The sequence below is a fragment of the Grus americana genome, chromosome 5 (genome assembly GCF_028858705.1).
Source record: "Grus americana isolate bGruAme1 chromosome 5, bGruAme1.mat, whole genome shotgun sequence".
In the NCBI taxonomy this organism is placed as follows: Eukaryota; Metazoa; Chordata; class Aves; order Gruiformes; family Gruidae; genus Grus; species Grus americana.
In genome coordinates this window covers 32,655,454-32,682,217 of record NC_072856.1, presented here as the reverse complement: position 1 = coordinate 32,682,217, position 26,764 = coordinate 32,655,454, and the positions used below count along the sequence as shown (strand labels likewise).

The 26,764-nt window shown below is 52.6% G+C and overlaps 1 protein-coding gene across 7 annotated transcripts in view; it reads right to left on the bottom strand.

Annotated features, from left to right (window-relative positions):
* Positions 1 to 1,756: 1,756 nt before the first annotated feature.
* The window catches only part of SLC8A3 (solute carrier family 8 member A3), a 119,791-nt gene continuing 94,783 nt past the window's right edge, over positions 1,757 to 26,764 (bottom strand). For 5 of the 7 annotated variants that reach the window (XM_054828392.1, XM_054828393.1, XM_054828397.1 and 2 more), the window contains 5 exons: positions 16,171 to 16,188; positions 7,463 to 7,587; positions 6,823 to 6,922; positions 5,047 to 5,322; positions 1,757 to 4,719 (listed from right to left, as the gene is read on the bottom strand). In XM_054828392.1, the coding sequence (XP_054684367.1) occupies positions 4,343 to 4,719; positions 5,047 to 5,322; positions 6,823 to 6,922; positions 7,463 to 7,587; positions 16,171 to 16,188 (896 nt within the window). In that variant the 3' untranslated portion in view covers positions 1,757 to 4,342. Of the gene's footprint in view, positions 4,720 to 5,046; positions 5,323 to 6,822; positions 6,923 to 7,462; positions 7,588 to 16,170; positions 16,189 to 25,708; positions 25,813 to 26,764 lie in introns of all 7 variants that reach the window. The other 2 variants (XM_054828395.1, XM_054828396.1) reach the window with 2 other exon arrangements.

Sequence of the window (26,764 nt, the reverse complement as noted above, 5' to 3'; positions counted from 1 at the left end):
GTGCCATGAGGTGAGGTCATGTTGCTACTTTGGGATGGAGGGTAGTGGTGGGGTCCTCCCATACCATGGAAAATTGACTTGCAAACCAGTCCAGCAGCCCCAGACATGGAATCAGAGGAAATGGGCATCACAGAATATTTTTGTGTTTAAGCTGTGCTTATCCAGAAGAGCCCTGATCACACCAACACCACAGGAATTGACAAAAAGGTGACAAAGCCCAATCCAAGAGCTGCAGGTGCCTCCTTCCTAACTTAAAACCTTTGCTCAACAGCTCTAAAATCATCTCACTCTTACTGTACCATACTGCACCCAATTCCCTGATGCCTGCGCGCTCCTGTCACTCAGCCCAGCTTGCTCCAGGATGGTGCTCTTCTGTCCTGGACCTAAGCTCAGCACCTGTGGGGACCCAGATGTCTGATAACTGAGCCAGCCCCAAGGATTGCCGTGCCACCAGCCCCAGCTCCTTCACTGAAGTCAAAGGCAACGGGGTCCTTTCCCAGAGCTGGAACATGTGTGCTCCCCCCCCGCCGGGTCAGAAGCGCTGCTGGCTCATGGAGGGCATGAGCTGGATGACACGGCAAGGGGTGGGAAGTGACCCCACAGCTCTGCGGGGAGATGGAAGAGAGCAGCACCCAGTGGGGCAGTGGCCTTCTTGTGGCTCTGCGGAGCTCTGGCTGCCCCGAGGGAGCGAAGTACAGCACAGCCTCCCCGCGGCAGCTCCACCAGGATCACCTGTCCTACAGCATGGGTGCCCGGCTGGGGTCCTCCCACCCTGGTTCCCACCAGGGTTATGGGCTGCTCCAGCTGCCCCTTTGCTGCAGAAAGGCACATGGGGCCAGTTCTGGCACAAGGCTCGCTGTAAAGAGGATTTTTTTGGGGGTTAGGCACCCAAATACAAGTAGAAAAAGGCAGTCAGTGGTGATGCTGGGTGAGGAGATGGCATGATACCACCCCAAACCAGGGCACGATTCCTGGCCAGCTTGAGGGGGACAGGTGAGTGACATCTCTTTGCAAACCAATTCTTTACGCAAGGACTGATTTTTGGCTGGCATCCATGCAGCTCAGCATCACCTGGATGGCAAAACCTGCGGGGTGCCCCCATGGCAGCAGCAGTGGGAAGGCAGCCAGAGGTAGCACTTGGCACCATGCCGCAGTCCTTGGACTATGCCCCCCATGCCATGGCAGTCCCCAGGGACTAAGCAGCTCCTCTGATCAGCTCCTCTTTTCCCTCCTGATGTCAGGGCATGTTATTTATCCCCAACCACAGCAGCAAAGGGGCCTCGCCGAGGAGCGGGGACGGAGGGGAGAGGGAGGCTGGAAGGTAAGCATGAGCTGCCCGGAGCCCAAGGGCTGCCGAGAGGGGCCAGCAGCTGCGATTGCAGGCTGCTGGGGAAGGTGATGGGAGAAACAAAGGGGAAGGAGCAGTGACAACAAAAACACCAGCAAAATCTCCTCTCCACTAACCAGTCAGGGGCAAGCGCTATGGGGTCCTCCCAGCAGCACCAAACTGGAGGGCTGGGGTGGAGTGGGGGGGAGCAAACCAGCCAGAGCCAGTGTGACCAAGTCCAGGCACCTGCCCAAAGGAAAACAGGAGCAAGCAGACAGCTAGACCCAAAATAAAACATAAAAGTCTCAGGAAGAAAAAAAAAAAAATCCCCGAAGGCACCAAACTTGTTTGTGGTTTTTTTTTTTTTTAGCTTGCATATTTTTTTAATGAAGTAAAAAATAAAGATAAAAGAAAGAAACACTCCACGGATGTTGTCGGCCTGGCGCAGATCGCCCTTGTGCACGGAGGGCACCAGGGTCCCCATGCAGGTGGTACTCATGGCAGCCAGTCCTCCCCCCGTGTCCCCTCCCCGAGGTCAGCTGAAGAAGGAAGCGGATGAAAAGCACATGGCAGATACAGCACAAGCAACAGAAGAACAGCACGGCAGCTCCCCAGGCCGGGCTTTACCCAGGGGTGGGTGAGCTGGCACGGGTAAAATAAGAGCTCAACAGACTTTACATGTCCAAATTAAAAACAGCGATGCTAACAACCCTCTCCCCCCCCACCCCGAAAGCTGCACTTTAAACTGCCACAGACAATATTTGGGGGAGCTTTTGTAATTTTTCTTTCAGTGTCACACGTGTGCTCTGGGGTCCCCAGCTGGCAGCGGCGGCGGCGGTGGCTGGCGGCAGCAGCAGCTGCTCTCGGTGGCTGTTGGCACGGCCGGAGGCCAGAAGGACCAGCAAGCTCATCGGGAGCCCGACCTGGGGGTTTCTTGCCTGTCTTTTTTTCAGGCCCTTCCCCAAAGGCACGGCGAAGGGAGAGTAAGGAGGCAGGTCAGATGCTCGTTGGCTTCAAATTCAATGGCTTTCATGCACGGCGAGTTTCCACCGGCAAAGCTCCTGCTGCTGCTCTGAGAAGAATCCTTCTCTGCCTTATGTGTATACACTTATATAGAGATATCTGATAAACATTCTGTATGAAAATAAATTTCATCTGTGTGTTAAGGACCATTGTCACTCTCATCTAGCCACCTGCTACAGCATTACATCTCTTTTTTCTGTCCGGGACAGCCTTGTTGCCATGGCTTTTCCTCCTACACTGCGGACCCCTCCTCCTGCCTCCCGGGGCACAGACAGCACCGCAGCGGGCACAGACGCACCTTTTGGCAGCCCCTCTCTCAGGCGCTGCCTCCTGACGCTTGGCTTATTACAGGGACCTTTATGAAGAAACTGCTTCCCCTTACAGCGCCTGTTCCTTGAGAGAAGAAATGATCTTCATCTTGAAAACACTTTACAAAGAGTAAGATTTTAACATCCTCTTCCAGGGCTCTCAGTTAAGAAATATGTTTGTAGATAGCACTGTTTATATAGATATAGGTATAGTTTTTATTTATTTTTATTACCAACCCAACATTTCAATTTGCAGCCATTGATGTAACTCATGACATACTCTCGTGGCGGTTTGTTTTTTGTTTTTCCTTAAAAAGAAATGCACTTCAAATGAAAAGGATGCCTTTTTTGTCTGTCTGGTGTTCCTAAAAGGTACTCAGGATGACACAGGAGTCCTGACGTGGGTGGCAGTTTTTAAGCCCATACCTTTCAATGGCCCAAAGACCACCAGTGAGATGCGGGCGCTGTGAAAACTGGGGTAGCAAACGAGTGAGAGGACAGCCACGCCACGGCGCGGGGTGGGACGGTGTTGGGAACAAACGGGCACGCTAGCCGGGGTTTCCTGAATTCATTTCCACCTCCGAGCGGGAGGACCAGGCAGCAAACCCACCACCACCCCCCGCCAAGGAGCCGGTACCACTTTCCCTGGCCCCCTCGCTCCCCCCAGGGCAGGCTGTTCCTGGGTAGCCATTTATTTCTTTATCGGTTGTAAATTAACATAATTTTCTCTCCCTGCAATACCACAAGCTTGAAGTTAATTATACAACGAGAAATGCCATAGTCAAAATATACATGATACGTATTATATTAGAGGGTTGGGGGTTGGTTGGTTTGGGGTGGGGTGGTGTTTTTTTTTCCCCCCCCCCCCTTTTTTTCTTAGCCCAGGCAGGTGATTGAGATGCTACATGCTCCAGCCTTTGTCACTGAATGTGTGTGTGTCTGTGTTCGTATTAAAAATATATCAGTCTTGTGATGTTCTTAAAAAAGAAAGAAATGGAAGGTGGTGAGGGAGGAAACCGGTAACAGTGAAAAAGTTCTTTGACTGTGTGACAGTCTTTTGTGGCTTCAAAAAAATACACGTTCAACTCCAGCACTGACGGCAGCTTGAAGCTTTAGAGTAGATTTTTAACATTTTTCTGTTCTAGTAGTAAAAAAGAAAAAAAACCAAAACAACAAAAAACAAAAAGCAAGCAGCGTGCCCCCCCCCCCCAAATCAAAAAGCAACAAGCAAACAAAAAGAAGGAAAAAAAAAAATCAAATTCCTGATCAGACTTCTGCAATACCTAACCAGTAAAAATAAGAAAACGTCTCCTTACAGTGGAAGGGTGCTCGGGAGGAAAGGCGACAAACCTCTATGGGAAAGGTGGCCTTTGGAGATGGCTGATACTTCTTAATCTCATTGAATGGGGTCAGTGGTTGGGTTTATTGTGTTTTATTTCAACACTTGCCATTGTTGTTTATTTTTCTTTTGTATCATTCTGGGTGGGGTTTGTTTGGGTTTTTTTTTTTTCCCCCCTCTGTGATGGTTTTGCCCTTCTTGGCACCCAGCCGTCCGACTGTCTGGGCAGCAGCGGCCCCTGACGGACAGCCGTCCCCTCCGGTGAAACTGCGCTTCCAGGACCGGTGTCCGGTGAGGTAATGGAGGAGGGGGTCCCTCCCCCCGGCAGCACCGACCCTCCACCGCCTAAAACCCCTTGATGTAGCAATAGGCCTCCAGGGTGGCGAAGAGGATGTACAGCAGCCAGAGGCTGACGAAGAGCAACGTCGTGGCCAGTTTGCACCCTCGGGGACCACCCAGCTCCCCACCGATGTGGGGCCGCCGGCGATAGAGGAGGACGCTGATGCAGATGAAGGCGAAGATGGTGAAGAGGGTGACGGAGAAGGCCAGGGTGCCTGCCGACACCTGGAACTCCTGCCCCTGTGACGCCCAGTAGATCGCCGCCACTGACCACGCCAGCCCGATGCCCAAGAAGACATTGACGGCGTTGCTGCCCGTGACGTTGCTGATGGAGGCGTCGGCGTACACGTCCTGGATGGCCGCGGCTTTGCTGGCAAACGTGTCTGGGGTTGGGGGAGGAGGGAAGGAGAAATGACTGGAGGGTCCAACAGGAGAAATGGGCAACCCTTTGTGTCTGGGGGACAAGGGAGGCTCAGGTGTGGCACTGGCCAGGCTGGGACACAGATCTCTCCTGATGCACGCCCCCCCCTCCAAGGTCCAGGGACCCCGTGTTGCCACCAAATGGGGTGCAGACTTTTCCTGGGGACAGGACACTGTGCAGCCCCTTCCCAGCCTGAACCCCATCCCCATGACGGAGCTGCTCCCCTGGGGCAGGAGAGCCGCCAGAGGACCTCCCTCCCACTGTCCCCCCACCCCCGTGGCCACCCCACCTGGTACGGAAGTGCCAAAGGCGACAAAGACGACAGCGGTCACCGAGTCCTTGAGGCCGATGGTGCAGCCAAAGTGCGAGGCAAGGTCGCCGATGACGGCCGTGAGCATGCCGATGATGAGGATGGAGACGACGAAGCAGGCCCAGCCGTTGCAGTACTCGGTGGGGGGCACGCAGGCAAACAGCACCTTCCAGAAGACGGTCAGGAAGTGCATGACGTAGTCGAAGCAGGATGGCAGGCGCTCCTCGCCGGACTCATCCTCGTCCTCATCACCCGCTGCAAATAACGTGGAAGGAGAGGTCCAGCACTCGTGGTGGGGCAGGTCAAGATTATGGGTCTGGGCTGCAGCCTGTGCTTGGCCCCCCCACCCCAGGGCTCCTGCTCTCCTGGGACAATGTGGCATGGCGCCAGCCATGAAGTGGGCTCACGGCACACCAGGTCCCTTCAGTGATGGGCGAGGCTTGGCAAGAGGGGTGCCTCCCAGGACACCCCAGAACCTGCAGGCCCCACAGAGGGGCAGCCCCATCCCCGTCCCTGTTCTCATGCACAGGCAGTCACACAGTATGGAGTCAGCCTGCGGAGATCACTGCTGAGGGGCACCATGAAGTCACCCAGGCAAGTGATTTTTTTTTGGGGGGTGAAATAGCAGGAAGTGATGGAATTGGGAAACGGGAGTGATGTCTTGGTCCTCCTGCACCAGAGCACAGGCTGGTCACCAGCAGCACACCAGCAAGAAAGCCCTCCCCTGTGTGAGGGCATCAGCAGCAGTGCTGCAGCCCCTTGGAGGGGCTCCCTCCTTAGCCTGGTGGGACAGGTCAGCCCTCAGGCTGGAAGCACTGCTGGTCTTTGTGCAGACACAGGACGATGGAAATAAATTGGTAAAAGAGAAAGCAGGCAGGGAGCACAGAGCAGATGGAGCGGGAAGGAGAGAGAAGGAGGAAGAGGGAAGAAGGCCTGCTTGCTGCAAGGACGGAAGCGCTGTTTCCACAGAAGCAGTTTCTCTTAATTGCTAGAAAGAAGAGAGCTGAACACCCCGCACCTCTTCGTTCACATCAGAAGAAGGCCTTGTGGCTTGGCGACAGCTCCTGCTCAGCTGCTGCCCGCCTGCTTCCTGTGCTATGGCTGGGTGGAAAACAGCCCTTCGGGAAAGATGCCGAACCAGCAAGGAAAGGTGTCATTAATGGCATGGACATGCCTAAAATGTCTGCTCCACGGCTGCCTGGCTCTGGAAGCGCTGAGCTCTCTCAGGGTCCCTGGGTGAGAGCTGGCAAGAGTCTGGGCCTTTCCCTCCACCAGCTGCTGCCTCCTGGGCCAACATCTCCTGTCCGTATGTGGTAACCCTCCCTACTCCCAGAGCAGAGACTCTGCTGGCCGTGGCAGACAGGACATCTCCCAGCCACAGGAGCTACCTGAACAGGACAGCGCTGGGCACACCAGGAGTCAGCAGCCCGGCCAGGATGGGATTTTGCTGCCTGTACGCTGCTCATCAGACCACTGAATCAGCAGCACTGCCGGCAGAAGGAAAGTCTTTGAAAACTGGTATCCTGAATGGCTCCACACCAAAAGATGGACCTCCTGGGCTCCCAGCTAATACATCTGCAAAAGCCCACTATATCTGGAGCAGAAGAGCTCTTTGGACTGGCTTTGCTGATGACCACTACACACAGCTGAGCATCACTGACCAGGCAGATGCTGTCTCCTGAGCTCAGACAGATCTCATCCCAGGCTGCATGAACCCTGGGGATGCTGCTGTGGGTTTTCTGATGTCTCCCTCACCTGCGCTGACGGTAATGGCCTCCATGAACTGGTCCCTCCAGGAATGTGTCCCTACAACCAAAGCCAGGTTTGTCTTCTTAATCAGCTTGTCCACGGTGCTCTGTTGTGGGAATAAAGATGCACAGCAATTAAACTGGCTGCTAGCAGGCAAGGCTGATCTGGCAGTGCACTGTGGTCTGACAGACCCTTCCCAAACTGTTGAGGTGCCACAAGCACTCTCCTACCAGTTAGATGAGACCATGACTGGAGCTGGGCCCACCTTCTCCCCGGACCGGCTGACCCAAACCTCACCAGAGCCTGCTTCTTTGCCACCCTTTACTCCAGAGAAGGTTCCTTCTTCCCTCGCCCTTGCCTCACCAAAGATAACTTTGCTCCTGCCCTCTCCTGCACATTGGCTTCTTCTGCTTCCAGCAGGGCTCCCTTGTCTTCCTCCACTTACTTCTGCCTACCAGCAGCTACGTCCCCTGGCACTTGTAGGCTTCTCCCATACTTTATTGCATTGCATACTCCCTTCCATCTTCCAGCAGCCCTTTCCCTGCACATATGGCCATCCCCAGCCTCCTCACTTCTGCTTTCCATGGCTGCTCTTCAGCACCACACAGCTTTCCCCTCCTGGAGGACACCTGGAACAACTACTGACCTTGAACTCATAGGACTCCTCAATGATGACTTCTAGTTTGGGATGCTCGCCAAGTATTGGTTTGCCCATCTCTGCAATCCTCTTGGCTTCCTCCTCTTCAACCGTCAGCTTCCTCTCAGCCACCTCTGTGAAAGCAAGGTCAACACCAAGCTGTAGACAGCATCCCTGGAGCACCAGGACAGTGTGGGGGCTTGTCTGCAGGGCCTGAGCATGGGTTTCTGCAGCCCCTTCAGAGCTTGCCTAGCTCACACTGTGATTTGGGGGGCAGTAGTGGGGTGTTGGATCACAGAAACAAAGGACCATGATTTCTGAGTATCAGTTATTAGCCAAGAACACACACCACATGGTTTTAATTTATTGAAAAAAAGAACCCAACTGTTTCTTCAGCCTGCATTGGTGCTTTTGGATAACATACACCCTCCCATCATCCCCGCAGCAGCAGCATCTTTGGGGAGACCAAGGTACCGATTCATTCTGCCACTTGGCACAAGTGTCCTTTAAGACAGCTTTAACGCTTGGCACGTGTCCTGGTTTGAATGAACAAGAGGCAGGATCTTTTTATTCCCCTTTGATTAGAAAATCACTGTTGGCACTCTTGATCAGTCTCTCAGATAGACACACACAGTCACAACCGCACACGCATACATGTGCCGAGCGTGTGGGAAAATGAGCAGGAAGAAGTCAGGAGCCAAGTGGGGTTTTGCTTTCCTGTTACTGGATGTTTAGTTTCTGCTGGAGGAAACTAAACCAAGACCCGAGGTCAGCAGATGCCACCGTAGGGCAGGAAGGGTGCCCCGTGGGACTGCCTCAGAGGTGCAGCATGCTGAAACGACTCTGTATTTGGGTTACTTTGCTGATGCCCCAGCGAGGTGCCCGGGGAGGTTCTGGTTGCCCGGATGGGAAGGAGCACCCCAACCAGCAGGAAGGGTGCCCTGGCACTGTCCCTGGCCCCGGTCTCCTCTCCCATCCACACACCCATGTGCAGACATGTGCCGGTGGGGTCTCTGAAAAGCCTTGACATCTCCAGAAAGAAGCCGGGTTTCCCCTGGCTTTCCTGTGCCTGACCGGTCAGGGTGCACAAGCTGCAGCACGGGGCCCAGCTGAGCCTGGGAGCGGGAGCCTCTGCAAAACCTGGGGGGGGCATCACAAACGTAGAGCGTCTTGTTCTGGCTGAGGAGTGGGTCAGATGTTCCCCAAGGTTTTCTGCAGAGTTTACAAACAGCCCGGGTAATGTCTCAGATATGATTAATCCCATGTGGGCTCCAGCAGATCTCACAAGCTGCACCAAAAATCACACAAAAATTACAAAGTCCCAGCGAAATCGAGTTATAAACTCTGCCTTCTCTTCATCAACCCAGCTAGATTGATTGCAAAGACTGTAAGCCTTGCAAGTCCTGCAGAGTTTATAAAATATATAATAACTCCTGTGGCAGGTGACATTATTATAACCCATCATAGAAGCAGAAGCAGCTACATCCATCATTTGAAATCAATGACGTACATCAAAACCATCACCGCCTAGCGCAAAGACAGTGTACTCTGGATTTGGGAATCCCCAGAAGTTTACTGAGACAGGGGAGCACAGCACCTGGAGAAGGCAGCGGGCAATGCAGCCGGGCAATGCAGGGTACCCGAGGGGGGGAAGGTGGCAACTGCAGGCAAAGGCCAAGCAAGCACAGAGGGGAGGAAGCGTAGAAATAGGGGTGAACTTGGACAAAATGTTCTGTCTTATGCTACGCTTGGAGACATGAACAGATGATCATCAAGCACAAGATTCAGGCTACTCATATTCACTTCAGCGGGGAGTTAGATGAAATCTGCATCTCTTTTTCCAAGACAGAGATCGAGAAAGTCCAGTTTCTGCCTCTACCTGGAAGTGTATGAAGACGACGAGCTGTATCCATCATTGAAAATGCAGGTGCTTACACATCAGTTGCCATACCACGTATGTGGCTCACTTCTGTCTGAGACCCCCATAACCTGAAGCCGAGGGGAGGAGGCACCCTCAGCTCTCCAGGGCCCAGCTTGGCAGATGAGCTGAGTGCGTGCTGACGTGCGCCAACAGTACTGAGCTGAGCAAAAGCACAGCAGCCATCCCGGCAGCGTTGCAAAGCCCGGATTCGGGGACAGTCTGGCTCACTACAACCTTCGCTGGGAAGTAACGACATCAGAAAAGCTGCGGTTGCAGCTGGCGGCACGGTCCCTTGGGCTCTCGCCCACTGGCTGCAGTTGCACAGTGCAGAAAGCAAATGTCTGGAATCAGAAGAGCTGCCCTGAAAATGGGGAATATTGGGCTGAATTTCCTGAGCTTAGCAACTGCAAGAGAAACGATGCAATGAAGCTTCGGTCCCCACTTTAACTGATGTGAGAAAAGCCTTTGGCACGGTAAGACAACACGGAGCCTCATGCAGGTGTTAGCTCTCTAGGCAAGGCTGAGCTGCAGGCAGGTCCGTAAGCACACGCAGTGCTGAACGGCTTCTCCTCCCCCTAGGGAGCAGGATCCAACACAGCTTTATCCCAGAACCTGGCACCTTGCTCATGCTGGTTTATGCACCTGCGCCAGGCAGGACAGCGTGAGACCTGCTCCCCTCCTCTGAGGAGGGAGACCTGCTCCGGCTCTGCGACTGCGCCAGGTCCGGGGCTGTCGAGCAGGCTGCACGGGAACCCCCATGTCCATGGCCAGAGGCAAGACCCTGACTGCTGGTTTTGTTGTCTCTGCAAGCCATTTGCAGACCACCTACTGATTTGATGAGCGTGGCAATCACTTGCTAGGCAGCTCAGAGTAAATCCAGTGACATGTCCATGTCTGGGAGTGGACAGATTGCTCTAAACCTGGGGGCTGGATGCAGAGTGAGCGTGGGACCGGGCGCTCCACCAAAGTGAAGGTGCTGGTGCTTACCGCAGCACTGAAGGGCTGTGCGACTTGCGCTATTTCAGAGGGCACCTTGTCAGTGGAAGAAGTGCCACCAGAGGCACCTTCAAGCCCTAGTTAGGCCACTCGCAGTGAAAGGACAAGCTGGCCAGCGATGGAGACCTGCAGCCTGCTGACAGCACATCCACCAAGACATGAATAATGGAGGCCCTGCTGTCACCGCGCAACTCCTCTGCGGTGAATACAGTGAACTGGGGCGCAGAGAGAAGAAACACGGTTGCCCAAGAAGGCACATCAAGGATGTCCTATGGGGGCTACTGATTGAACACCAGTCCCAGGCTAAGTCTTGCAATGTCAGCTGCAAGCAAACCACAGGAGAACAGGCACAGGCAGCATCCCCCAAAGGGTACCTCACAGAAATATTAATAGAGAAAGCTTGCAGATAATGAAAAAAGGAGGTAATTCCTTCACGTCTCATTAAGAAGCAGTCACATTTGTGAATGTGCAACAGGAAAGCAAAGTACAAAAACCTAACAAACTTCAAAGGTGCATCTGAAAACACTGAACCTGCCATTGTATTTTCACTGAGCCTCTATCCTAATGTAGGAGACAAAGTTTGAGTCACACGTCAATATTCTGCTGGATCTTGCTCAATGCACTTGTGCAAACAATCCCCAGGTCACAGACCAGGCTCCTGATTGTCCTCTGAAGTTAGAGCAATGCCATTTGTGGTAGTAAGGACAAGCTTAAAAGCCCAGTTGACATGTCTCTTGCCCCAGTCTATACTCACCGTACAATTAAGGGGAGAGTTAAGCACCTCCGAAGAGCAATACAAAGCACCTACATGAATCTGCCACTTCTCCCCACCTACTATTTAGGACACGGGCACTCTGTAGCATGAATCACTGCCAACCTCTGCAAAACATCAGACCCCAGCCTGAACCTGCTCCAGGCCTGCTGGGTCTATCTGTTCCCAGGGGATGCTGAGGACTGAGTTGAGCCCTGTGTGTACAGATCCAACAGCCGAGAGGGAATGAACTCTTCCAACATTCCGAACTCCTGCCTTTCGGAGAAGCACTTCAGCCAGCAGCATGGTGCACCAGCCTGCCTTCAGAGCCACAGGAGGCCACTGTCTCTGCAGCAAGCGTGGGGCACACTCCCACGCGGGCTATGGCAGCCACAGGCTGGGTTCTCCTGAGGGACTGGGTGTAGGGATGGGGGTCCTGGAGGGCTCCTCCAGGAAGCTGGGACAGGGCATCCATGAGGTGTGTCACACATCGCCCTAGCGCATTAGCCTGCAAAGACGACTATTAAGGGCTGTGATAGATAAAACACAAGGGGCTGGGGGGAGAGACAGACTTTTAATTTGGAAGGTACAATCTGTCAAGGTGAATGCTGCCAAGCTGCAGCTTAATTATTAACTAGCCTGATTTCTGTTTGTATCAGCATCAGTACCTACTTTTCAATGCGGATTGCACCCTGGACTCCCTGCTGTCAACCCCAATTAAACCTGATAAGGTCTGGCTATGCCCAGCAAGAACAGGAGCTTGCCAGGACCTCCTGGGCTGCCTCCACCTCCTCCCTGGGAAGGGAAAGGTGGGGAGAGAAGGGTCCCTTAAACCCTGCCTGCTCTGGCATGTAGGTGTGTGCTAGCATTGAGTGTGAGCTTCCTATCTGGGCTACAGGAGCACGCACAGGCTGCTGAGGCTAGGCAAGCTGGGGCTGCTGCGCCAGGTGCTGCACCAAGGTACTCTGCTCCCCGTGCCAGGGAGCCCACGGGTTGAAGAGGAGATGCTACAAGCAGGAGAGACAAACAGGTCTGGTAAGATCAAAGGCTGGGTGGGAGGAATGAGAATGAAGTCTGCTTTTGCCCAGGCTGTAGCAATGGCCATGGCTGACACCCACTAGGCACTGGACCCAACGCTTGCAGGAAGGGAGAAGAGGTTTCTGGTTAAACCACTCCATGTTCTCACTTATTCAGGGTCAGTTAAGACCCTTAAAAGGCAGGACAGATGAGGGGGGCCAGCAGCTCCTAGCTATGGTCCTGCCACTGCCATGCTCTGCGGCCCTCCTGGGCACGTCCCTGCCATGCTCACTCAGCTCTCTCACCCACAGGAGAATGACTGACGGCTCCAGAGCCATCCTGGGACCTGATCTGCAGCTATTTGCAAAGCGCTTTCCGACCTATACATGATAAGGCACTTTCTTGGACTCAAAATACTGTAAGCAGATCCCTTCCTCCTCTTATTTTTTCCAGGGGAAAGGAGAGCACCGAGCTGTGTTCCCACATCACGCGTTGCTCCTGGAAGGCAGGTACTCCACAAGGGCTTGCTAGCTCAACCTCCTTCAGACTGGGGGGACCAAATGGGAACTGGACGTTGCCTGTGGCCCTCTAAACACATTCAAAGTTAGATAAAGCCCATTTCCCTGGGGTCATCTGGTCGCTACACCTTCTGAGCTGAAACGGGCAACGGGAAGGCCCCACAACACCATCAGAGAGATAGCTAGCCATCACCTAGGCAATGCTGCAAGACTACCACACAGCCACGGACCAGTTTGTATTCCCTGTCACTTGCTGAATAAATTGGATTAAAACCAGCAATGTATTCATGAAAGATTGCTATGAAGGCCATTTCACACCCCTCAAGCTATCTCGTCTCCATCCATTTCTAGAGCGGGTATGTATCTGCATGAAGGTCACCCCTTCTGGGGACTGTGCTGCTAGGAAGAAATTAAAATGACAATTAAAATGGGATTTTTTTTTTTTTGTTGCGGCTCAATAAAATATAATCCTGCCTAAACAAAATAAACAGTGAGCATGAATGAGTTCCTCTCTCCAGAGCGCTGTCAAGCCGTCAGTCACAACTGGGGAAGACTGCTGGCTAAAAGACACTCTGGCTTTTGAGGTCAGCATATGGATATGCCCTTTACTGAAACACATGCACACGCACAAGCACCGGCAGCCTGGGCTGCTTTCTAAAAAGGGAGGAATCTGCTTACTTAGCCCTGAGAGCTATTTTTGAGGCGTGATACATCCCGTATACATGCCCCAGCGTCCTTAATGCTAACCGGGAAATGCTGCACGTTCACGAGAGGAAGGCTAAGGCACTGGGCTGGGAACTGCGCATTATTCCACTGCTGGCTCTGCCTTGAGATTGCTGTTGACGTGACCGTCCCCAACAGGCCAGTTAACTGGCGTGTCTGCTCCCCAGTCTTTCCCACTGCAAAATGGACCCAGGAGTTTTAATGCATAAATAAAGAAACATATTTAGAAATATTTTCTTTGATCTCAGTGAGTATGTGGGAATGAGAGTAGAGAAGTATGTACCATTTAGATAATTCCTCATCCCTTTAAAGATCTGGACCTCCTGAGGCCACAAACTTGCAAGCAAAGGCTCTGCTCAGGCTCTCAGAGACTTTTGCAAAGGCTGGAAAGACCAGAGCCACTGCTGGCAATGGCAAGGACAACTGAAGTAACTATGCACTTTGGTATCAAGTATTTCCCTGTATAAAGCGTATATAGAGAAATCATTGCCAGTGCCAAAACAAAAGGTTAGGCATCAGAGAAGTTAAAAAACCCCCAGGTTTGACTCTCAAGTCACTCCACAGCCACCCACACTGCTGGGGTCCTCTGCAGCCCCAACAGCTGGCGCTGGACGCTCGGCCAAGCAAAGCTTTCAAAAGCTTTGCACAGCCTTCCAAGTCTGGCTCCGAGAGCCCATTTGGAGGAAACAAATGCTGGGCTGAACCTGTGCCAAAGGCTCTCCCCAGCCCGGTTACTCTGCCTTGTGTAAAATTCACAGCCCTGTTTTCCCAGGGAGGGCTCTGCAAGGCGGGGGGGGAAGGGGGGGTTGGGGGGCAGAGCCAGGATCCTGCATTTACCCCCCAGGAAAGGGCTGCTGGGACAGGAGAGGCGTTTGCGCTTGGGGCACCCATCGGGGCATCCCAGAGCTTCTGCAAAGAGACGGGGTCACCGCAGTGAGAGGGGGCCGTGCTGCTGCTGGCCCTGCGGGGGCTACCGAAGAGGTGCTGCGGGAGGGCGAACGCCCCAGGGCTGCAGAGGAGAGCCAGGGTGCCCAGTGTGCCAGGAGGCAGCCCCGGGAAAAGGGTTGCTGCCTGGGAAAAGCTGTGCGAGCTGCTCTGGGAGGGGGGGATGAGGAGCGGGACCAACAGATTCCACTGAAACGTTCAATAATGCAGGGTTGTTTTTTTTTTTTCACAAAGATTCCTACACATCCGTGTAATCTAAATCTAACATGACACGGACTAAACGAGGACGTCACTTCTCTCCCCGCTGATTAGCCGTGATTGCTGCTGAGTGACACTCCAGCACGTGCCTCTGCGGCGAGTGGGGCTTTGCTCACCAGCCAGCCGGCCGCTGGCTTGAAGTGCATGAGGGGGCACCCTGGGGGCAAGGGGGGGCACCCCAGGCCCCCCCCACCTTTCCCCTCATAGACAGAGAGGAGGCTTTTCTTTATGAACTGGAACACAACTTTCCGTAGCTGGTGACCAAGTTCTCCAATAACGACTGCCAAAAGCAATCAGGCTGGATCACAACACAGGGAGGAAAGTTATGTTATTTTAATAGAAATTATTTGGTTCCCGGGGTTCTGATCAAATTAGGCAGCTACTGAATTAAAGCAATGAAATTACTGGGAAGGAGGCTGTGCTTAACTTATTTCCAGTCCTCCTGGACCTGAAGAAGTAACAAAGGAAAATGTCCAAACTGCTCCGAGGAGTTTTCCGTAAACACCCTAAGCTGATATTTGGGGAGCTGGGGACTTCTGCCTGCCACTAGCAATTTCCTTATTAGCCCAATATCCGATGGGCTCAGGCCATCCCCTGTGCAGCAGATTTGGCATCCTCTGAAAAGGAGCAGAGACTGAAGTTTGCACGGCAGATGCTGCTCCTTTGATTTGCAGCACAGCTCAGGCGTGATGAACGCTTTGGTTTTCAGCTCTGCTTGCAAACCTGTCAGACTCAAGCTCCTCTCTGCACCCTGCGTGCCCGCCCTTATCTTTTGACAAATGTTTCTTTAGTGCAAATTCAACTGTAATCATATCTAGAATTGAAGGAATAAGAAAAATACAGGAGGCGTACATCACTCCGCAGTGGGATCAAGAGAGACTGGCGTAACGGGGATTTTGGGCAAGGAAGGGGGACTCAGCATTAATACGCATAAAAGCCTGCCATGGGAAGAGGAGATGAAGAGTGCACAGCCAGAGCAAAGGGTGAGGAGGGAAATGGTGCTGATGTTTATCATGCCCTGATAGTGCTGCTCTGGTGCTGGGCACAGCCCTGGGACCCCCCGGGACCCCCCGGGATGGGAGGTCGAGAGCACCCGGGTGCATGCACTGAGGGGTTGATGCACGGCCTGATCCTGCACGGGAAGGGGACATCTGCGCACCCCCTGCGCCCTTGTCCACCCCAGGCAACACCACCCACCCCACGTCCCAGGAGTGCCACCCCCCCTGCAGAAAAGCCCCGTGCTCCCTGGTGCATCAGGACAACCCAAGCCCCAGAGCTGCCCAAAGAGAGGGTCGAGTCATGGTCCTGGACCAGCCAGAGCTGCATGTTCTGTTTTGCACCCCTGGCTGGGTCATTTCCCAAAACCATGGGGAAAAATCTGGAATATGGGAAATGCTCTTAGATGTCAATCAATCAATCAGTCAATCACTGTCATATTCTTAATGCACTGCTTTTAACTAGTTCCTGCTGACACAAACACCATGAGCTGGAGCTGTCTGCAACACAGCAAACAGAAACACAGGGGTGCTGACCAAAGGGGACGTAAACAGAGCCAGAGCAGGCATAGGAAAGGAGAAGAAGCACTTACCTTGGGTGAGCAGCAGGGCTGCAGGGAGAGAAGAACATGAGAAAAACAGGGAGAGAGAAGAAAAGAGGGAAAAAGTTAATATCCAAGGGGGAAAAAAGCTGTTTTGCAGATGATGGCTGTCAGTGAGCAATGGATGTGGTGCAAGGCAGTGTGCGAGCTCGCTGGGGCCACATGCCGTGTGCAGGCTGGGGATCAGACCCCGCGGCAGCAAGATGGAAGAGGATGATGGCAAGCACTGGTGAGCACCGGGGTGCTGGCTCCCCAAAGTCACACACCCCTGCAAGCGAAGGCAGAGGGATGGGATGCAGGTGGGGAGTAGCAAGGAGGGGAAGGGAAAAATGGGAGGGGCGGGGGTCAGTTACACTTGCCATCAGTGCCTGACGTGACCCAAACTGACCTGAAGGCACGGCAGGTGCCCCTGCTTCAGCCGGGAGCGTGTGGTTGGGGTAGGACTTGGGACAACCAGGGACGCCCCGGTAAACCCGTGGGTGTCTGAGAAAAGAGGGTGGCCAGGGTGATGGGCAGCTCACTGAGAAGAGCACCATCAAGGGGAGGTGTGGATAAAATGGGTGCTGGCCTCTGTGTGAAACGGGGCAGGGGGGTAACACATCTGTGCATCATCCCCCGGGACGCCCTGGCTCGCCTACGCCTATCCTGCACCCCATAGGTACTGGTCCCAGAGGGTCACGGTGCCGAGAGGAACACAGGCACAAGTAAAGCATCACTGCTCTGAGTCCTCCTCTCTCCTCCCAATCACAGGGCTGCCCGACAACGCTGCATGGGCGCATAACTGCAATGTCATCGCAGCGGGACGCAAGCGCCTCCCGGGAAATGTGGCCGCGTGGTCCTGTGAGATTAGAGGTGGGAGGAAGGGAGAAGAAGGGAGCGAAGGTTCTTGCAAGGGACGACCTGACCCTGACTTTCCATACAGGCACAGCCCAGCCCTCTTGCTGCCTTGGGCAGTGACCCCCTGGTTCCCCCCCGCCTTGATTTCCCCACTCCCGAGAGCTGTCACCAAGAAACATCTGGCTGGATCCCTCTTAGGTGTTACCCCCTAGAAAATCAACAACCTGCATCCAAGTTTCAAAGTGACTGCGGGAGAGTCCGTACAGCAAAGAACACTGAACCCCTTTGAGAGGGGCCAAGGACCAGCTCTGTGCTGTAGCTTTGACTTCTACCTGTCCTTCAAACAGCAAACTGGTCCCCAAAGACTTGGTTGCATGCGATGACGGTATTGTAATTACTAACAATTATTATCATGCACTTTTAGTCTCAGAAGCTTAAAACTCTGTGCAAAGACTGAGTCAGTATTAACAGCCCCATTTGACAGATGGTGAAGCAAGCAAAGAGAGGCTAAAGGGAACATTTTGCAAACTCAGAAGTGGGCTGGAGTCCAAGAGTGCTAATTTACCCAGGCTTGCCGGTTCAGGCTCTGAAAAGCAGACACTTTTATACGGAGGCACCGAATTGCATCCATGCTGGTTTGAAAGTGATTTCCTAAGCAATTCGTCAAAGGTTGCACAGAGCATCAGTGGCAGAATGGGGGAAAGAAATCCTGAGCCCTGGCTCCCAGTCACGACTCTGCTTGTCGCGCAGCGCCCATGGGCACAGCTTTCCCAACAGCCTGCGGAGACGCATCGGCCCAGTCAAGGTCTTCACCCACCTACCCATCTCCCCAGCTGGAAATACGCCAGGCACTCGGGGAGATCTCCCCTGTCCGTGCGGGCAGGTAGAGGCGCAGTGAAAGGGGGCAATGAAGAGGCTCCTTGCTGAGCATCCCTCGTGTTTCAGGGTCAATTCCTTTTGAGAGTCAAAAACCTTTCAGGGGAACCATTTGTGAATACGTTCTGCAGCACGTACAGTACGACAGAGCCACGAGAAGCACACAACCTGCTCTGCCCATGCCACCTCCTGTCCTCCACACAGCTCTGCCTGGAAGTCTCCAGCAGGCCTGTCACTGCTCCTTGAGGCATCAATCGTGAGTCTCCTTGTAGCTCCGTCCTGCTGCAGCTCCATGCTAACCTGTGGCCTCCTTACTGTTCCATGGTCTTCTGGTTCTCCAGACAACGTGGGGAAATTTAATTTGCCTTTTGCAATTACAAGCATTAGTACAATGGGTCGATTCGGTGTTCAAATTTAATATAATGAAATATTACTGGGCCCCTAAGCTACTGTGGTTATTAAAAAAAAAATCATTGGTTCCTCATGTTTTTTAAAACTGTTATTCTAGTGCTCTGGGATTTGAGTTTATTTTTTTCCCCATTTGCTTTTCAGCCTGCAAAAGAACTATATTTTCTCCCTTTCACTTATGATATGATAACATGAATATTTGAAGAAGCCTATAAAGCTATGAATGAAACATCAAGAATACAGCATGCAGAAAGCCAAGGGATTATTTTATCTTTATATTTCTGACTGAATGCTGTGCATGCAAGCAAGAAAATGATTTCACGGACTAAAGCTTCCTTCCTGCACATGCATCTGCTAATGTGCCCTTAGCCCTGACCTGTAATGTTTCCTGACAGTCCATCTGGGGATGCTGTACCTGTACCAGCCCTGCCGACAGTCCCCCGTGCTGTTCCCACCCACAAGTCTCCCTTCGCTGTCGCCAGCCTGGGCTGCATCCCTCCCTCCCTCCCCAGGGCACCTCGCCTCCTCCTGCGCTCCTGCTCTGCACATCACACTCCTGGCGGGGCCAAGCCAGGCCACCTCGGTGCTGTTGGCATCTCAGGTAGCCTCAGAGGCTTGACGTGTGTATCCTTACAGGGAGCTGCTAAAATTAGCTCCACAGTCAAATCCAAAGTAGCAGTCCCAAGTATCCCTTACCTAACCCTTGCACGGCGTGACCGCAGACACACGCCCGTGCCCGCAGACAGGGTAGGTGACGCTGACTCTCTCAGGAGATCCAAAGCCTTCGGCTCTGGATCCCAGTTCCTCCTTCACTGGGATTTCTCTGCCCTGCAGGCCTGTTTTTTACCAGGCAAAGACAAAATTGTGCGCATGAACTCTGCTTCCCCTGTCATCCCTGAAACTGGACAATTTAGACTTGAATTTAGCTGCTAAAGAAGCTAATTACTAATAAATTATTTCATCTGCATGTCTTCAGTGTACTTTGGGGTGAAATCCTGCTGTGATGTGCATGTTGGTGTGGGTTACAGTCCCTCTTGCTTTAACTCTGCTGAAGCCAAAGAAGGTTAAACCAAGAGGAAGCAGGCTTGGGATGGCAGCAGACCAGCAATCGGGCAATCAAGTAATTTACCGCAACCCAATGTGCTACATGTGTGTCCCAGCCTTTTTCTAAACAGTGAAATACCTTTTTCTGCTGTTTACCTTGCAGAGAGATTTGACCATGCTGCATGCTTTATTCTGGTCTCATTCTTCGTTAACATAAATCTTTCCTGATCAATGTCCCTAAAGACTCCAGGAAGCTGCTGCATAGATAAAAGGATCCTTGCTAAAGGCTACAGAGAGAGCTGAAATGAGGGAGAGGAGGCTGTGGATTTTGAGGAGACCCTCAGTCACACACTGGGGTGGTGACAGGCAGCCAAAGGCAAGGAGAACACACTGCCTGCACCCTGTGCACACCCAAAGGAGCTCAGTGACCATGCAAACCGGGGGCTTTGTTCCCCAAAGAGGTAAGGATCCCCCACCTTCCAGACCACAGGCTCTGCCTCCAGATTTGCTCACTGAGGTGAGCAAACTGTTTCCCTAATGGACTGTGAAGAGCTATAAACACTTTTTTTTTTAATAAGCTAAAGAAGGCAGAGATTTTGCAGCATTAACGTGAATACTGTTACTATTGAAGTCAATAGCAAAGCTCTTGCAGGCTCGAAGAGACTCCTCTCCATCAGGAGAATCAGCAGTGTTCGGCTTAATCAGAGCTACAAGCAAATTAGTAAACCTTCGGGGAAGGAGGTAACAGCAATCTAACATTTCTTTGCCATTCCCATCAGCAGCTGATGGAACAAGGAGTTTCTCAGCATCTGCCCACACTTCAGAAAACTGCAGCATGTGTGCTCATGTATCGATGCAGCTTATCTTAATCAGGCATGGACCTTTGTACCAAGTCAGATCATTTCATCAATATTTTGAAATAAATAACTTGCTTCATCAATCCAAGCTAGGAATCCTTCTTTCTTTGCAGTTTAACCCTTACCCTGTGACTCCCAGCCACATCGTCCTCCTGTAGCATGAAACTTTCCCATCAGGGGTGCTGACACTTGATTGAAAGGAGATGTGTTATGAGATTTGTCCACACCAGTTGACTCTGTGCTGGGAGGGCTGAGAGGACTTCAGACAAAATCTTCCCAAGCCAGGTCATGCCAGCAAGCTGTTTAATAGTGCTCGCCAGACATCCGCGCTCCCGTTTCCAGTGAAGTCATATCTTGTGGGAGACATGCTTTCTGAAGCAAAAGTTTGCATGAAGGATGGCGGTCCCTTTTACAAAGCGTAACCCTCAAGACTCAGCCTTCATGCACCGCCCCTGAGGCTGAATCTTCCACTGCTGTGCCACGAGCTGAATTCTCACGAGCAGAATTCTCACGACTCCCAATTACCCGCGTGAAACATAATCTTCTAAATGCTATTTTCACCATTATGTGCTATCAAGTGAAAACATCCAAACTAGCCTCACTTGCCATTCTGGCCCCATCGACACTAAGGTTAGCCACAATTTAAGCAGAAGACCGACTTCTTCCAGGGAAAGCAAAGCAAGTTTTTCTCCTGTAATCCAGGACTACAGACAAAGTGTGAGAGCTGACGTGTGAAGAAAGCAAAGCCAGCCTCGATTTCTCCAAAATCCTGCTGGGCTGACAGCAGCAAAATCCTTGGTCCGAGTTGTGAGCTGCCATGATACCAGAGCTGCCATGAGAGCGAGAGTCAAACCAACAGACAGCTTCTTGTCATAAAGAGAAAGACTTGTTTCACTGCAGGAACTCTTTACAAAGGTGCTGAAAAAAGTATGACAGAAAGGTGTCTCAGGGCGCTGGGAGGTTTGAAAGCCCTGCAGTGCTCAGTATACAGGGATTTGCTTTATGCGACTGCACATACGGAGGAAAGGTGAGCCAAAAAGGATTCAGAGATTAATTTCTTAGAAATGGAGAAGAAAAAAAAATCAGGAAAACGGGGATATGACCAGATAATAGAGATAAGCAACACTTGCTCTTATCATCTTTGCCAAGCAAAGAATGTGAGTCTCTGATTTCTTTTCACTTATTCCCTTTGATATAACCAGCTTGCAGCAAGCACCATCTTTGCTAGTGCTATTTGCACCTGATATGCCATGACTGAGTCGGTATCAGTCTTCATCACAGACTGGGCTGGGAAGATACCCATCGCAGATCTGTTCTCATGTCTTTGAATTATTGGAGCACATCAACAAAAAGAGCTGCTAAAATAAAACTGCTTGATGTGATTTGTTTAGATGATCAGAAAGTCTTTGAAAAACTCCAGCTGCAGAAAGCAATTGGTGAAAAAGAATAAAAGGGCTGCAGATTAAGGTTTGGTATTGTAGATGTAACATTTATATAAGGGGGGGGGGAAAGCAAAGAGCAGGAGTAAGTGGTCAGCTCTCCTCATGGCAAGGGTTAACAACCGAGTGCCCCATGGCTCAAAGCAGCATGGCACTGATATAATTGAGGGTGAACAGTGAGGAGCAGCGTCTGCAGATGATGCAAAATGCTTCAGTCAAAAGGCTGTTTCAGTGGCTGTTACGCATCGTGGAGGCTCCAAGCAACCTGAAGACGGGAACTCATGTTTGAATCACCCCAGGTACCTTCCTGAGTAATGATGTTTTCCCCCAGTTAGGTGCTTGCAGGTGCAAACAGCAAGAGCAATAGGATGAATTTCCTGCTGAGCTCTGGCCCTCACAGAGACCCTCCTGGAGACACACGGCCTTACCCAACTGTGCAGCCCAAGACAAGGTCATGCCCCCCTACCCCACAGCTCCAGTCAGGGCACGCAGACGTTCCCTTGACTGGTGGCAACTGCTTTGTACCTGCACACGTATGGGGCAGTGCAGCCAGTAATGCAAGGCAGCCATGTGGTAGCGTACCCTGCTCCCCCCTCCTATGCTCTTTTGCTGCACATCTATCAGCAACCGCTGCCACCGCCAGCCGTGTGGATACCCTCGGGGACAGCACAGGGGACTTTAATAGCATGGGGCTCCAGACCAAGTTCTGCATCCAAAATAAACCGCCCAAACTCTGCCCCAGGCTGGTTTGAGATGCACACATCTATTCCCCTGATCACCGGCCCTGCTGTCAGCTCTGACTGCCCTTCAGGGCACCACATTTCATCACTGATTTCATCACTGCTACCTAGCTTGTGTCCTTACGGCGAGGCCCTGGGGTGAGCGTAGGCCCTCAGCACGAAGCTGTGATAGTGCAGGCACGACTGCCACGGACTGGTTGTCTCTGCGTGACCCGGATCGCAGATTCCTTCCAAACACACCTGCCAGTCAGCACCCAACACTGCCCTGCTCCCAACGGGGCCAGATGAGATGTTTTGAAGACACTACGAAGAGCCGTCTGAGAGCATCCAACACTTCTACAGCACCCTAGGCACTAGCTCAGCGTGACAGAGCTAAGTGGGGAGTAACAACAAAACGAGGACACACCGTCAAGAAAACCACGTCTTTTGCGGTGCTGGAAACAAATGCGTGGGTAGCCAAAACCCAGAGAGACTCTTCGTCAAAAGCAACCCAGCCTGAGCCTCCCAGGAGAGGCAGGAGCTGTGCTGTGCCCTCGCCGTGTGAGTCGCGTGGGGGCCCATTCATCACCACGGCAAAACCCAGTGAAGTCCCAGCTAAGCAGCTGCAGTTTGGGATTTCCCCCCCGTCCATGGGTGCGGGGCAATGGCAGCATCCGCACAGCACCGCAGGGGCCCGTTTGCACTGAGGCGGCTGTGCTGACCTTGCAGCCTGAGGGCTGTGTCAGTAGTGTGCGTGCTTTGCAATAAATAAACCATCCAAACTCTGCCCCTGCAATGGCAGGATGGCAGCAGGAACAGGTATGCTGGAGTCAGCGTGAGCATCCCTTCCCGACGCTGTACAGCAGGTCTCACAGCTCCCCGTGCGTGTCCCAGGCCGCCTCCTCTCTGCCGGGAGCCGGCTGCTCACCTGTGCGCCCCGTGAAGCTGCTGGCAACAGCATCTGCTGTCGATCACTCCCGATGCTCTGCACGGGAAAGCCTCGCTTAGCTCCTTATTCTTCATCCCAGGCACAAGATACGCTTGTCAGAGATGCCACGGCGTGCAGCACTACGGAGCTGGGGATCTTTCCAGATGCCCTGGAATTAGTGTAGCGACTGTGCCACCTTGTGCCAGCAACATTTACAAATGCATTTTAGCCTCCCATCTCTTAGCTTTCAAAATCACGGTGCTCTCACTCTGACTTTTCTCTAACGAGGCCAACCAGGGCTTTGCATCTCCTCCTCGGCATGGTCCTTCACTTCCTCTGGGTAAAGAGGGTGCGTCCTCAGCTGTGGCGAGGGAAGCGGCTGGCCTGCAGGCTCTGTGCTGCCGATCCAGCTCTGGTCTCCTCTCTGCCCATTGCAAATCAGACAGTCCCACTGACTCCAGTTGATGCTGGTGTAAATGAGACACCTGCAATATGGCAAACTGGCACCATGGGTCTAATAATAATGAGGACATTTTACAACTGAACCACTCTAAGGGCTATTTGGATTTTTTTTTTTCAAGTAAGTGTTTTTCTTCAGCCAGATGCAAAGTGGCCTACATGGGAAAAAAAAAAAAGCAGGACTTCACAAAAACCAGCCCGATCCCAACTCTGTATCCTGAAGCTCACTGGTTTAGAAAAGGATGCAGGGCTCACAGAGAGCGGACAGCTGAGCAGAAACTTCAAGCTGCTAAATGCCTAAGCAGGACAGAGGCAGAGGCAGGCGATTTTCCTCCTGTGCCTACTGAGATGGAGGTGGGAGTCCCATGGCCAGGAAGGGGAATATGCAGAGAGGAGACCCCGGGGTGATTCTAGGCCTGCAGACTTTGATCTAGGGCTGAACACTTTGCTGACACAGATTCACAGCGCTTATTCCCCTTATACTTCCAAGAAGAAATCTGAGTGTAATATGGCTATAGTAAGCAGGTACCTACACAGAAGGTACGGCACACTATACAGTTCTTTAATCTGATGGAGAAAAGTAGGAAAATAACTAGTGGCTACAAGCTGAGGCCAGAAAACTTCTACCTAGAAGCCACGCTCACATCTTTGCCCTGGAGGGCAATTAATTGCTGGGAGATAACCCCATGGGATATGGTAGGTTGGTCACTGCTTCTGCCCAAGCGCAGCTGGACTTTGGTAAAACCTGAGGGCCTGTACTCAACACACAGTGAACCTAACGTCCCTCATTGCCTGCAGGCCGCAGGAGATGGTCCAACGGCATAAAACTACAAATCCTCTTTGGGTTTACGTTTTAGAAATCCACGGATGCTATATGACACTGTCACGCTAATGCAAGCTGTGCCTATCCCAAACGTCCGTGCACGGGAGCTTGGACTGGCCAGAGGGCACCTGCTGTGCTGGCCAGAGACGGGAGACCTTTCAGTGAGGGAAAGCTGTGTGATGCATGGGCAACTGCCAGGTGTTCCCATCACCTGCAGCAGCACACGGGCTCAGAAATAAGCCTGTGGGGACACACATCTGTCTCTACTCCATATCATACACAAGGGATTTGAATTCCCTTTTGTAAAGTCCTTTTGTTTAAAGCTTGGCCCTCCTGGGCCACCCAGGAAGCCAATGGCAAGACTTGCTCAGTGACAAAGGGGTCAAACACGTATAGGACAAGGGCAAAGATATGTCTAGGCAAGGCACGACCATAAGTCAGCGTTTATTCCCACTCTCATCCTGCTCTGCTGGGAGATCCTGGGTCTCACTGCTGATGAAGTAGGACCTCAGCAGAGCTCCACACCCTCTGCACAACAGGCTGTTTGCAACATATTAAGGGCATTTTCAGATGAAACACATGGAAAACCATTTTTAAAAATAAAAGCAGACCAAGATACTTCACACCTTCCCTCTTCTCCCATGGGCTTTTCACCACGCCTCACAGGGACCCAAGAGTACCAAGGCAATGCCACTGGCAGGCAACAGCAGCGGGAAGGACGGGGGGGGGAACGGGAGGAGCCGACGGGGCAGCCATGCATTACGCCCTTCCCTTGCCTTGCACATTCCCCAGGGTCCTGGCAAAGGAGTAGGAGAGGGGAGAACAGCAAAGGTGTGCTCAGAACAAAACCAGATCAAGACAAGGAAACCAAATTAAAATAATACAGCCTCCGAGGCTCAAGCACTGCACAAAAGGAGGATCAGAAGTAAGCTGGGCTCTAAAAGGCAGAGATGACACCGAAACAGGGTGAGAGCGAGAATACAGGAGGGCAGAGAGTAAAAGTCGATCCATCTACAGGAGGAGGAGAAAAGGAGGGAGGGGAAGGAGGAGAAAGAGGGTTATATTTTCTGGATTTCGGGTTTGGAGACTTGATTCTGATAGTGTTTCTTTTTTCATTTTTTTCATAAAGGATCTCACACCTGATATTCCTCGTTCCATCCATTTCGGTTCACCAAGGGCAATGAAGAAATTCTCCTGCCTTTCGTATTCCTCCTCATCTACTATCTTAACCCTTACGGTCTTCCTGTAGGGACAACAAGAGAGACAACCATGTACAGCGGGTCAGCCGGCCAGAGGCGAGGCGGTGGCAGCAGCGGCGGCGGCGGCGGCAGCGACGCGGGCTCCTGGCACGCAGCCCCTTCCCCATCGGGGCGGCGTGCGTTGGCCTGCCTGTGGGACACGGTGCATCCGTCGCAGCTGCTCCTTGGGGAGCGGGAGGGTGTTAGGGTGAGAGGGGGCTGGCGAGGGGGTGAGGAGAAAGGGAGAGGTGTGAGGGAGGTCAGACCTTGCTGATGGTTAGTGGGAGGCGACTTCTGCAGTGCGGGTTTTTTTCAGTGTCACATGGTAACGGAAAGGGTATCGGCTGCCTGGGAATCACCAGGGACCATCCTGGGGTACCCACTGCATTTTAGCTGGAAGATCAATTGCTTCTGCTACCCTCACAATTAATAATAAATCTGTAGGGACTCTGGGCTGGGAGCCTGAGGAGAAGAGAGAGAGAGATGGGCACTCACAGACACGTTCCCCAGTGGGGTGAGGTGGGTCTCTGCTGGCAGGCTACAGCTCTATTAGCTGCGAAGGAGGCTGATATTTCTAATTTCCATTTTTAAAATGGCACATCTTATTGCTTTTTCTCCTCAATAGCATCTGTGTCTTTCCCCTGACCTGCTCCCTGAGCGAGGATGCAGTTTTCCCTGGGAGCGGACAGCTTTGCTGGGACCTCGAGGGGGACACAATGAGACTAAAATGCCTCCGAGGCTCGAATGGAAATACCCCAGGCGCTGGAGCGGGGCTGGCCCCTTCTCCCTGCTGCCAGCTGGCCCGGCTCCCTCCAGCACCCCTGCAAGACACACAGCTGCTGTGAGCCCTCAGGCGAACCAAAGCGGGGTGTCAGCTCCTCCCTGCCCTCATCTCCCGCTCCCAGAGCTGCTCCGCAGCAACCGAACTGAGGGCTGCAAAGCCTTTGCTGAGCCCTT